Below are 12887 nucleotides of genomic sequence, written 5' to 3' on the forward strand. Positions count from 1 at the left end.
TATTGTCTCCTTCCACCAGCCTGAGAGGTCTTACCTATCAATTATTCTCTGTCCTTCCAGAGGCTTCTATTTATACTACAGTGTATATACTTAGTAACATTTCTTAAATGAATAATCAGTCATAAGAATTTCAGCTGGATTTCCCCATTAAAAAAGTTTTCATCAATCCTTCAGACTTATCCTCCAGAAGTTCACGATTAGCTGGAAAGACCAAATAAAGCTCTTTGATAACTGTTTTTGGCCTTATCACCCAATGCTATAGATTTAAACTTTAGTTTTCCTCTGAAGGGGAGGGATTATACTGATCACTTTGAGTACCTGATATAAGCTATGGATACTTTCTCCAGAATTTATTCACACCCATCTGAACACAAAACTGATCAGTATCAGGCTCTTAGGCAGATGACCTGCTTCAAATTCTCGTTCTGCCATTTACCAGCTCTGAGACCTTGGGAAAATTACTTAACTTTGCCATGCTTTGTTTCCCCTTCTTTAAATGGGGATAAAAATAGTATATATCTCATAGAGTTGTTGTAAGGATTGAGTTAATTATATAAAATGTTTACACTTGCAATAGTAAGCCCTAGATAAGTCTTATATAACCTATTGCTAGTAGGTTCCAGGAACTGGAGGTGCTAAGAAAAATTGGGTGTGATTCCTTCCCTTGAGGAACTCAAACTCTCACAGGGAAGACAGACGTGCAAATAAAAGGCAGTATGGTAGAGGTCTGGACAAAGGGGCAGAGAGAAAGGAGTTCTTTCCTCCTGAGGCCTGGAGTGGGCGGGGTCAAGGAGTAGCCCACACAGGAGGTGATATTTTAGTTGAGCCTTGATGGATGAGCAGGCATTGCTAGTTGGGTTAGTTGGGAATGCACACTCTAGGCAGATAAGCAAAGACATCTATGCAGCCATGTGAAAGCATGAGAGGCATTAGGGTACTGTAGCTCTCAAGAGTGGCCTTCACATAATGTCTGAGGAGCAAGGTACTGAGGAATAGAGCTCAAGTACACTGCACACACTACAAATTGTTTTATTCAACACCCATGTCCAACCTCCTTCTCCCCTGCCCTCCCTATCTATAGAGTCGGGGAATCAGAGCACTAAGTTTTCCCAAACAGAGGTCCTGTGACAGGTAATAGGGCTTTTTCTGGGAAGTGCTTCCCTTAAAGAATAAAGATGCAAAGTCTTAAAAGGAGAAGACTCTTTGCATTTTGGCTTTCTTTCTGCCTGGTACTTGAGTTTGAGGCTTTAAGACAGGAGGATGAAAGCCATCTGCTAACAGTGCAGTGAGAAGACCCAGATCCGAGTCCTTGATGGCTCTATCAGTAGCTGCACTGCCAGGACCACCTCTGTCTGGACTTCTTGTTTGTGAGAAATATCAGAGCTGGCCCCAGTTCCTCTAGCTTAGAGCCAAATGCATCCATACCTGACACAAGTGGCAAGTGATGCTGGTTCACCAAAGTCCTGGAATACTTTGCATAGGAGGTATGCAAAGTACCTCCATCAGGGCACTGGTTTCTCCATCAGGGCACTGGGCACTATAGTATACTTTAGGGGTTGAAAGTGCAGATTTGCATCTTTTGCACTACTGATGGGAATGAAACTGGTGCAGCCACTCTGGAAAACAGTATGTAGGTTTGTCAAAAAATTAAAACTTGGGGCACCTGGGTGGCGCAGTCGGTTAAGCGTCCGACTTCAGCCAGGTCACGATCTCGCGGTCCGTGAGTTCGAGCCCCGCGTCAGGCTCTGGGCTGATGGCTCAGAGCCTGGAGCCTGTTTCCGATTCTGTGTCTCCCTCTCTCTGCCCCTCCCCCATTCACACTCTCTCTGTCCCAAAAATAAATAAACGTTGAAAAAAAAATTAAAAAAAAAAACAAAAAAAACTAGAACTACCCTACAACCCAGCAATTGCACTACTAGGTATTTATCCAAGGGATACAGATAGGCTGTTTTGAAGGGACACATACACCCCAATGTTTACAGCAGTGCTATTGACAATAGCCAAAGTATGGAAAGAGCCTGAATGTCCATTGACGGATGAATGGATAAAGAAGATTATATATATATATATATATATATACACATGTATACACATATATACACACAATGGAGTATTACTCGGCAATCAAAAAAGATGACATCTTGTCATTTGCACCTATGTGGATGGAACTAGAGGGTATTATGCTAAGCGAAATTAGTCAGTCAGAGAAAGACAAATATTATATGACTTCACTCATGTAAGGAATTTAAGATACAAAACTGATGAACATAAGGGAAGGCAAGCAAAAATTATATAAAAACAGGGAGGGGGACAAAACATAAGAGACTCTTAAATATTGGGAACAAACGGGAGGTTGCTGGAGGGGTTGTGGGGAGGGGGATGGGTTAAATGGGTAAGGGGCATTAAGGAAGACACTTGCTGGGATGAGCACTGGGTGTTATACATAGAGGATGAATCACTGGAATCTACTCCTGAAATTATTGTTGCACTATGCTAACTAACTTGGATGTAAATTGAAAGATAAATAAATAATAAATAAATAAAATTACAAAAAAAAGAAAGTACAGATTTGCAGTCAAGTTAGTTACTTGATGTTTAACTTGAGAAATCAGTTATCCTCAATCTGAGCCTCATCAGGGAAACACGTGGCAAAACCTATTTTAGAACACCAACTTTAACCACAGCACGTTGGATAGAATGCAGGAGGTCAAGAGCAGAGGATGAGCAAGAGTTTGCCAGGATCCTTCCAGAGAGAAGTAAATCTTAACTAAAGACTCAGAAATAATTGCAGAACTTAAAGCAGATTCTAGTTGACATTTTAAAACAAAAAAACATTCTGATGGTGCTGGATTTTTGAAATGTTCTTTGAGACTTATAATACCTTTATGACTAAATGTTTTAGAACAAGTTGCTCTGAAGTCCTTCAGAAGAGAGAAGGCTTTTTCTTCTTCTTTTTTTTTTTCTTGTACTATAAATTCCTGTGGCATCTTGTATTATCCCCAGGAATGCAATGAAGAGACCAGAAATAATTGGCAAGAATAGCCTGGACTAAAGGAACAAATAATTTAAGATTCATTATTCCATGCTACTGGTACTCTCAGTGCTTTAGAATCTGTTGATAACCAAAGTCATAGAAGATTAAACATAATTCCATTTCCTTTATGTTGCTCTAACTTCAAAGCTGTAACATTGCTCTTCTGTAAGGCCTGGGTCAGGGTTAATTAAACCTAGGAGGTAGGTGGTAGAATTTAAGAGACAATGAAAAAGCTTTGCCCCAAAACATCTAATTACACTTTCTTGCTCAAGAATGTTTGAAAGGTCTACATCATAGATGATATACTCAGAAGAATAAAGGAAGGAGCCCTGTCTAAAGCAAGTGGCTTGGGTAGGAGTCGCATATTTCCTTCAGTAACAGACGGATGAAGGTACCTGAGGCTCAGAATGAGGATGACGGATTTCTTAAATCTACACAACTAGCAAGTGGCCACACTGGGATTTGAACAAAGGTTTGTGTGGCTGCAAAGCTGTGCTTTTAACCCCTACATTATACTGTAGCCTTTCCCATGACCTAAGCCTCTTTGCTCCCCAAGCTACACAGTTAGCAGGTCATACCCTCAAGCTAAAGCATGTGAGCTAGGCTGCCAATGGGTTGTGACAACTTTCTGCTAGTTCTCTAGGAGAAGACTGAGCCACTGTGAAGCCCAGCCTGACACACATGTGGCTTTGCTCAGGAGCCTCCTCACTCCTGGCTAGCAGAGGACCCATTTGAGAGTGGAGACAGGCCTTCATGAGACAAAACAAACTGTCAATACTCCTTTAAATTGCCTAGCAGGAAGATGGGATGCACAATTAGGTTTCATGTCTATTTAGATCAAACAATATGTAATTCCCAAGGATATTTTGGGGCTTATCTATTTACCTGTCCCAGGAACCTGGCAATTTTAGAATCTCTGGAACTGGTCTAGAGGGACTCATTTAAAATTTGGCACTCTTGCCTAAGGACCACACATGTAGGAGGGGTGTGAGAATGCTCAAATCAAAATTCTTCTCTTCCTTCTCCCACACAGAGGCAGAGAGAGGCTGTCTTGCTTTCAGATGCAGGTCCTGAATCAGAAGAAGGAGCTATAACAGGGCTACTGAGTGTAGGAGCAACAAACAGTTTCCTGGTACTGCCTTGAGGGGCTCTGTCAAGATCCCTGAGTTATAACCCACAGAAAACACAGCCTCCTTCCAAGACTGGAGAGCCACAAACAGAGCAGTTTAGGGCTCTAAGAAAGGAGGGCATAGCATGTAGGCTGCTTTATGGTCAGTTGGTCACTGAAGTTTCTTCTCAGGGCCACAGCACTCACCTCGGCCTGCCAGATGGGGTTCACCGTGTTGCCTATGATCTTGGATCTCCTCTCCTGTCCATGGTGTGGGAGGGCAGGGAAGATGCTGTGCTTTCCAGGCTGAATGGAAATCTTCAGGTAAGGGTCTGGGTTGAAAAACATCCCTTTCTTCAGCCCCATGGCCTGGAAATCTATAAAACAAGGAATATTTTAAGTTAAATGTGTTTTGGTGAGGTTAAAGAGCATATCGGCTTACACAAGGAGTAAAGCCCAACCAAAACATGGAAAAATCTTCTCAGTCTTCAGTCTAGTTTTCACCTCATTATGAATATGTACTGGTATGTCTACAGAACCCATTATATGGAACACTTACTGGCATGTATAAAACCATTCCTTAAAATAAATCAATTCAACTGGCATTGTGGTCATGATGTGTTTCAAGAGAGGACCATTGGCTTTTACTGGACTTGACTACTGGCATTCCTCAGGCAAGCTGGGGTGAGGATCTGAAATCACCTCAGGAAACTTGGGTTGTACACTGAGGGAGGAAATCCAACTTTGAAAATTCTATGGGTCCAGGTGAAAATTCCTCTGCAAAGTGGAGGTGGAAGAAAACCAAGGGCTATAGTCTCACAATGAATATAATTGTTCTATCAGCCCTTGTCTGTATGGTAGAACCAAAATGGAAACCAATTAACAGAGAATTTCTCTCCTTCCCCAGGCCCATGCTGCCCATCCTGCATGGCATCCCTCTTGGGCTTCAGGATTTCACTGAGCTCTGGTTAGTGAATTTCCTACAGGTTTTGTACAAATAATTGTTATTTCTCAAGCATTTCAACAGGAAGGTAAGAACGGAAAATCAGGAGTTGTTGGTTTTCTGCCCTAGTAATACAAAAGTATTGAGTTTCTTCTTCCTTTTTCTTTTAACTTAGAGAGACATATGCTAATGTTGTCAACATTTTGATTTTTTTTTAATGAAAGACTTTATTTTGAGGGGGGAGTTATAGGTTCACAGCAAAATTAAGCAGAAGAACAGATTTTTCCATATACCCCTTGCCTTACACATGCAGAGCCTCCCCATTATCAACATCTTCTAGCAGAGGGGTACATTTGTTATAGCTGATGAACCTACACTGGCACATCATTATCACCCAAGGTTCATAGTTCACATCAGCATTCACTTTTGGTGGTGTACATTCTATGGGTTTTGACAAATGTATCCATTATTAGAACATCATACAGAATATTTCCACTGTCCTAAAAATCCTCTGTGCTCCATCTCCTCCATCCTCTCTCAGACCTTGGAAACCACTGATCTCCTTACTGACTTCACAGTTTTGACCTTTCCATAATATAGTATATAGCCCTTTCAGATTGGCTTTTTTTAACTTAGTAATATGCATTTAAGATTCCTCCATGTCTTAGTCTGGTTTGACAGCTCATTTCCTTTTAGCAATGAACACCAATCCATTATCTGCCTGTACTACAGTTTATTTATCCTTTCTCCTACTGAAGGACATCTTGGTTGCTTCCAAGTTTTGGCAATTATGAATAATGCTGCTTTAAGCATCTGTGTACAAGCTTTGTACAGATTTAAGTTTTTAATTCGTTTGGGTAAATACCAAGGGGTGCAATCACTGAATCCTATGGTAAGAGTGTGTTTAGCTTTGTAACAGATCACCACACTGCTTTTCAAAGTGGCTGTACCCTTTTGCATTCCCACCAGTAACCAACGAGAGTTCTTATTGTTCTACATCCTTGTCAGCATTTGATGTGGTCAGTGTTCTGGATTTGGGCCATTCTAATAGGTGTGTAGTGGCGTCTTGTTTTCATTTGCATTTCATTTGCATTTCCCTGATGATATATGATATATGATGTGAAGCATCTTTTCATATGATTATTTGTCATTTGTATATCTTTTTTGGTGAGGTGTCTGCTAAGATATTTGGCTCATTCTTTTTAATTGTTTTTTTTGTTTGTTTCCATACTGAATTTTAAGAGTTCTTTTTAATATTTACAATAGTGTTCCTTTAACAGATGGGTGTTTTGCAAATAATTTTTCTCAGTGTAGTGTAATTTTTCTCACTCTCTTGACGTTGTCTTTTTACAGTACAAAAATTTTTAATTCTAATAAAGTCCATCGTTTATCAGTCATTTCTTTCATGCACCACATCTTTGATATTGTATCTAAAAAGCCATTGCCATACCCAGAGTCATCTAGGTTTTCTCCTGTTACCTTCTAGGAGTTTTATGGCTCTGCATTTTACACATAGGTCTGATCCATTTTGAGTGATTCTTTAAAATTGAGATATAATTGACATATTATATTTAGTTTCAGGTATACAACATAATGATTCATGTACTTGTATTATATTTGGATATAATGCAAAATGATTACCAAATAAGTCTAGTTAATAGTCATCACCACACATTGTTATAACTTCTGATGAAAACTTTTAAGATCTACTCTCTTAGCAATTTTCAAATATACAATACAGTATTAACTATAATCACCATGCTGTACATTACATCCACTTTACTTATTTGTTTTACATTGGAAGTTTGAATCTTTTGACCACCTTCACCCATTTTTCCCACCTCCCACCTCTGGCAATCCCCAATCTGTTCTATCTATGAGCGTGGTTTTGTTTTGTTTTGTTTGTTTTGTTTTGTTTTTCAGATTCCACATATAAGTGAGATCATAAGGTATTTGTCTTTGTCTGTCTTCTTTCACTTAGCATAGTACTCTTTAGCTCCATCCATATTGTCACAAATAGCAAAATTGCATTCTTTTTTTATGGCTGAGTATCACTCATGAGGGTGCATGTATTTTTTTGAGCTCATGTTTTCATTTTCTTTGGATAAATACCCAGAAGTGGAATTCCTAAATCTTATGATAGTTCTACTTTTAATTTTTTGAGGAAACTCCATAGTGTTTTCCATAATAGCTGTACTGTTTACATCTCCCCCAATAGTGCATGAGGGTTTTCCTTTTTCTATATCCTCACTAACACTTGTTTCCTCTTGCATTTTTGATACTAGCCATTCTAACAGGTGTGAAGTGATATCTCACTGTGGTTTTGATATTTTGCATTTCACGGATGATGAATGGTGTTGAACATCTTTTTATGTACTTGTTGGCCATCTGTATGTCTTCTTTGGTGAAATGTCTATTCAGATCTTCTGCACATTCTTTAGTCAGATTGTTTTTTTTGATAAATTGCATGAGTTCTTTATATATTTTGGACATTAGCCTCTTTTCAGAGATACAATTTGCAATTATTCTCTCTCACTTCTTTCAATTTTGTTGACATTTTTCTTTGCCGCGCAGAAGCTTTCTAGTTTTATGTAGTCCCATTTGTTTATTTTTGCTTTTGTTGCCTTTGCTTTTGGTGTTAAATCCAAAAAATATCATCACCAAGACTGATGTCAAGGACCTTACTGCTTATATTTTCTTCCAGGAATGTTATGATTTCAGGTCTTTTGTTCAAGTCTTTAATACATTTTGAGTTATTTTTGTGGATGGTGTAAGATAGTGGCCTAGTTTCATTCTTTTGCATGTGGCTGTCCAGTTTTCTCAGCACCATTTATTGAATAGATTGTCCTTTTCCCCATTCTTGGTTACTTTGTTGTAAATTAATTGACCATAATATGTGTGTTTCTTTCTGGGCTCTCTATTCTGTTTCTTTGATCTGTGTGTCTTGTTTTTATATAAATACCATACTGTTTGGATTGCTATAGTTTTGTAATATAGTTTGAAATCAGGAATCATGATTTCTCCAACTTTGTTCTTTCTTAAGATTGCCTTAGTTATTTGGGTCTTTTGTGGTCCCATACAAATTTTAGAATTCTTTATTCTATTTCTGTGAAAAAATGCCATTGGAATATTGATAGAGGTTGCATCAAATGTGTAGATTGCTTTGGATAGTATGGGAATTTTAACTACATTATTCTTCTCATCCATGAGCATGGGCTATCTTCCCATTTATTTGTGTCTTCTTCCATTTCTTTCATCAATGTTTTCTTGTTTTCAGTGTACAGGTCTTTTACCTCTTTAGTTACATTTATTCCTAAGTATTTTGGTCTTTTTTTGATGCAATTGTAAATAGGATTTTTTACTTAATTTCTCTTTGTGACAGTTCATTATTAGTATTAAAACATAGCAGATTCTTGTATTTTGATTTTGTATCCTGCAACTTTACTGAATTTATTAGTTTTAACAGTTTTTCAGTGGGTTGAGTCAATTTTTGTGAAGAGTGTAAGTTCTGGATATAGATTTTTTTTTTCCGCATGTGGATGCCCAGTAGTTTTAGCATCATTTGTTGAAAAGACTGTCTTTGCTCCAATGTATTGCTATTGCTCCTTTGTCAATGTTCAGTTGACCAAATTTATGTGCATCTATTTCTGAGTATTCTATTCTGTTCCATTGATTTATTGTTTTGTTGTTGTTGTTCTTTCACCAATACCATGCTATCTTGGTTACCATAGCTGTGGTGAGTCTTAAAGTTGAATAAGTCAGTTCTCCAACTTTGATCTGCTCCTTCATATTGTGTTGGCTATTCTGGGTCTTTTGCCTCTCTCTATTAGTTTGAGAGTCATTTTATCAATATCCACAAAATGATTTGCTCAGGTTTTAATTGGGATTGCATTGATTCTATAGAAAAACTGAAACTCTGACAACACTGAGTTTTTTAATCTATCAACATGGAGTATCTTCCACTCAGTTAGTTCTTTTTAAATTTCATTCATCAAAGTTTTTGTAGTTTTCCTTACATAGACCTTGTACATATTTTCTTAGGTTTATACCTAAATATTTCATTGGGGGAGGTGCAAATATAAAAAGGTATTGTGTATTTAATTTTAAATTCCACTTGTTATTGCTGGTATGTAGGAAAGCAATTGACTTGCATCCCGCAACCTTGCTATAATTGTTTATCAATGAATCTTTAGAAATGCATTTTCTTTACTGGGGTTCACATAGACATAAAAATGGCAGTTGACTGTCTATCTCCCAGGAACACTCATCATTTCTGTGGTCTTAGATCTCCGACATTCATGGTCTGTAACACTTGTTGGTTTGACAAGCTAAGGCAGTACTTTCCAAACTGTGTTCAGTAGAGTCCTAGAACTTCATGCCATTGTGTCTCCTCAAAGCTCAGTTAGGGTGGAATTCAGTGTGTAGGGCTCTGAAATTCGTATATTATTTTAGGCAGGGTAACTCAGTTTTTCTTTATACTTTTAATTTTGAAATTATTCTAGATTTACAGAAGAATTGCAGAGGTAGTACAAAGATTTCCCACATAACTTTTACCCAGTTTGTCCCATTGTTAGCATATTATAGAACTATGGGTACCTTGTGAGCACTGAAAAATTAGATTACTCAAAAAAAAAAACCACTATTAGCTAAATTACATACTTTATTTGGATTTCACTGACTTTTCCACAAATGTACTTGCTTGAGCAGTTTGGCTTTTATCGGTTTTATCAATTGAGCTTCATGTGAGATTTTATTTAGACAAAGGGTCTGCTGGCTGCTTCTTTCCCCAGGCTTTCCCCTACCTCCACTTTATAAACTTTCAATTAATGCTATTGATGATGGAGGCAAAGTGGAATTGTGGCTTCTCTTCTCATCATCACAAAGTGCTTAGCATCTATTATTTATTGACTCCTCCAATATCCTCATGTGGTCAAGGAAAATGGAGCAGACATTTAAAATTTTTCTTTTACAGATGGAAAAACTGAGGCACATAGAGGTGAAGTAACTTGTAGGTAAGGGTCAAATTGAAGTAGGTGTGCTGACTGCTGGTTGACCTTCTTATTTTCTCCACAAGGCTTTCAGGTGAGCAAAACATACCTGAGAGAGAAAAGCTGATCAGCCTCCGACTTCCTTGCCCTTGGACGGTCTCATCAGAGCCAATGCTTTTAAAAATCTGTAAGAAGGAAAATGGGAGACAAGCAAAACAAGCATTGAAACAGCTACTCACATTGTAATACAAACACATTTAATCACAGTTATTTCTCCAGCTACAGTCTACAAAGACAGCAGCGTTGTGATTTTATTAGGCTACTATTGATTAAAAAAAGCTTCTCACAATCTAATGTCTTTCCCAGTAATAGAGGATCTGCTAGTGGGGATGAGGGGTATTTTTCAGGGTAATGGAAATCAACAAACACAATTACTGTAATATTAGAGGCTCTTTGTAACTATTTATGTAAACAACGTCTTTTCACATTCAAATTTGCAAAATGTATTTATTAAAGCCAACCCTAAGGCAATAGAATGATAGGTCAATAGATGTTTACTGTTGTAATTACAATGTTTCCATTTAGCAAAGTATAGTGTTAAACTGCCGTACCTTCATTTCTTCTGATCTGTATTATTATCTAGGGATTTCCAGGAAATTCTGTTTATTAGGGAGGAGCCTGAGCATAGCATTAAGAAACTACTCTGAGATCTCTCCTCTTTAATTGCTACCCTGGGAAATTTCAGAACATAATTGTTAAATGGCTTATCTGTAGTCTAGTAGGTATTTGCAAACCAGGTTGTTAAAATGTTTTCTATCCCATCCTTGCTCAATATATATCTGCTAACATATTAATCAGAACAGCTAGAGTCCTTGCTTCCATTTTCTCCTAGGAAAGTTTTACTCAGAAATAATTCTGAATATTTATTCAAAGGCAGAGTTACTGCTGAATACACTGCACTTGCAGGAAATAATTTTTAAAATCTGAGTATCAAGCAAATCCATAGAGTATCCACTTTTTAGAAGATAATCTGTACCAAAGAAGGAAAAAATGGAAAACTCGATGACCTCTAGCTCAAAGTCTCTTTGTTGTAGGTCGTGTGGGCTATTCTCTCACTCTTTCTACTGCCTCTCAGTATCCTTGATGCTGTAAGAGTGTGATTGGATGTTACCATCAGCTTGCCTTTATGAAACTTGAGCATAATGATTGGGCATCTCAAAGCTGGGCTCACAGCTTTGGCCCAGGAGAGTACAAAGGGATTATTAGAATTCCTCCCCACTTTGAAGCTGCTGCCCCTGGTGTGCCTATGTGCTTGGCTACAGCTTGTGTACAAATCTCCTCAGTATGCTTGCTTTTAGACCCAAGTGCAAGGTGCCTCTCAGGGATGCTGGGCTGTTCAGCAGAGAGAACCAATGTGAGTGGCAGATGGAATGGATCTTGGCATGAAGTGAGATAAGAGACAGGTCTGTGTCTCTAAGAGTCTCATTTGATAGTAGAGAATCAGAGGAAGGCACAGCTGGGATTCATGCATTGGGAATGTGAGCTGGTCCCAAGGAATGATCTCCCTTCAATTTGGAGACACTTATCCTTCCTACTCTGGGTTTGTTCTTCACTTTGCATGGTTAACACACAGTAATCGAAGCCAAAAAAACAGCTCAGAACCTGCATCCTCAGGCTGGACCACACTCCTAACTGTCAAAGTGGCCAATATATATATAGGCATAAATCAAAATTCCTTAATGTTGTAAAGTTTTCTTCTTTGTCAAACCTATGCCCAGATGAAGGCCAGAGCAGCTCTCGGCCGGCTGGCCACAACCCTTAAGTTGCTGTACCTGCCTAAGTAGGACAATGACAATCAACCTCTTAATTCTAGTTTAAAAATGTCAACATCTGGGGCTCCTGGGTGGCTCAGTCAGTTAAGCGTCCGACTTCAGCTCAGGTCACGATCTCACAGTTCTTGAGTTTCAGCCCCATGTTGGTCTCTGTGCTGACAGCTCAGAGCCTGGAGCCTGCTTCAGATTCTGTGTCTCTCTGCCCCTTCCCCACTCACACTCTGTCTCTCTGTCTCTTGAAAATAAATAAACATTAAATTTTTTTTTAAAAAAAATTAAGATGTCAACATCTAGCTTGTCTCCTCAGACTATAAGTTCCTTGAAGACACAACAAAAACTCCTTTCGATATAGCCTTGTAGAATTAAGTCTAAAGCATGTGCATTCCCATTTTAAAAAGTGTGGGGTAAAACTACACATTTCATAGGAGGCTAACACGAACTTAAACATGCACTATGATAGCAAAAGATAGTGTATTTTTTCCTTCCTGTTTAAAGCATACACACTTTGGTTCTTCATATTTAAATATTCCCCTGCTGGCTATTCAGGATATTTACAAGCAAGTTCTTCATCTTTATGGCATCAAAAATCAGGTCTGAGACAAAAAAAAAATGTCCATTTTTCAGAAGCTACTAAGCTCAAAGGGGAGACACACATTTAAAACTCCACAGAAGTCTACTTAACTCGTGGCCTTTTGCTAACATCATTTACAGTCATCGCCAGATTGATGACATGAACGCGGAGACAACAGTAGCCATGATAAACATTTTCCAGGAAGTAAAAATGTTTGCCTGTCTCAGGAAGGTTCTACATCCTGACTTCTTGCTCCAGATGAGTTCCGGGGGCATGTCCGAGGTTAACAAATCTGTTGCCCTTACAGACTACCATTTATTGACTATGAAAGAGGTGTGATGACGCGGCCAAATCGCTCACTCTGGAACAACCTGGGGTGACAGAGGCGCATGAAGGAATTGCTCATCTTCT

At 38.5% G+C, this 12887-nt stretch overlaps 1 protein-coding gene across 1 annotated transcript in view; it reads right to left on the reverse strand.

Annotated features, from left to right (window-relative positions):
* Window positions 1-12887, reverse strand: part of HECW1 (HECT, C2 and WW domain containing E3 ubiquitin protein ligase 1) — a 301849-nt gene that overhangs the window by 145522 nt on the left and 143440 nt on the right. The window contains exons 5-6 of the mRNA XM_030307704.1: window positions 10183-10258; window positions 4350-4519 (exon numbers count right to left, since the gene is read on the reverse strand). Of these exons, the coding sequence (XP_030163564.1) occupies window positions 4350-4519; window positions 10183-10258 (246 nt within the window). The remainder of the gene's footprint in view (window positions 1-4349; window positions 4520-10182; window positions 10259-12887) is intronic.

This window comes from Lynx canadensis, chromosome A2, assembly GCF_007474595.2.
Source record: "Lynx canadensis isolate LIC74 chromosome A2, mLynCan4.pri.v2, whole genome shotgun sequence".
Taxonomy (NCBI): Eukaryota; Metazoa; Chordata; class Mammalia; order Carnivora; family Felidae; genus Lynx; species Lynx canadensis.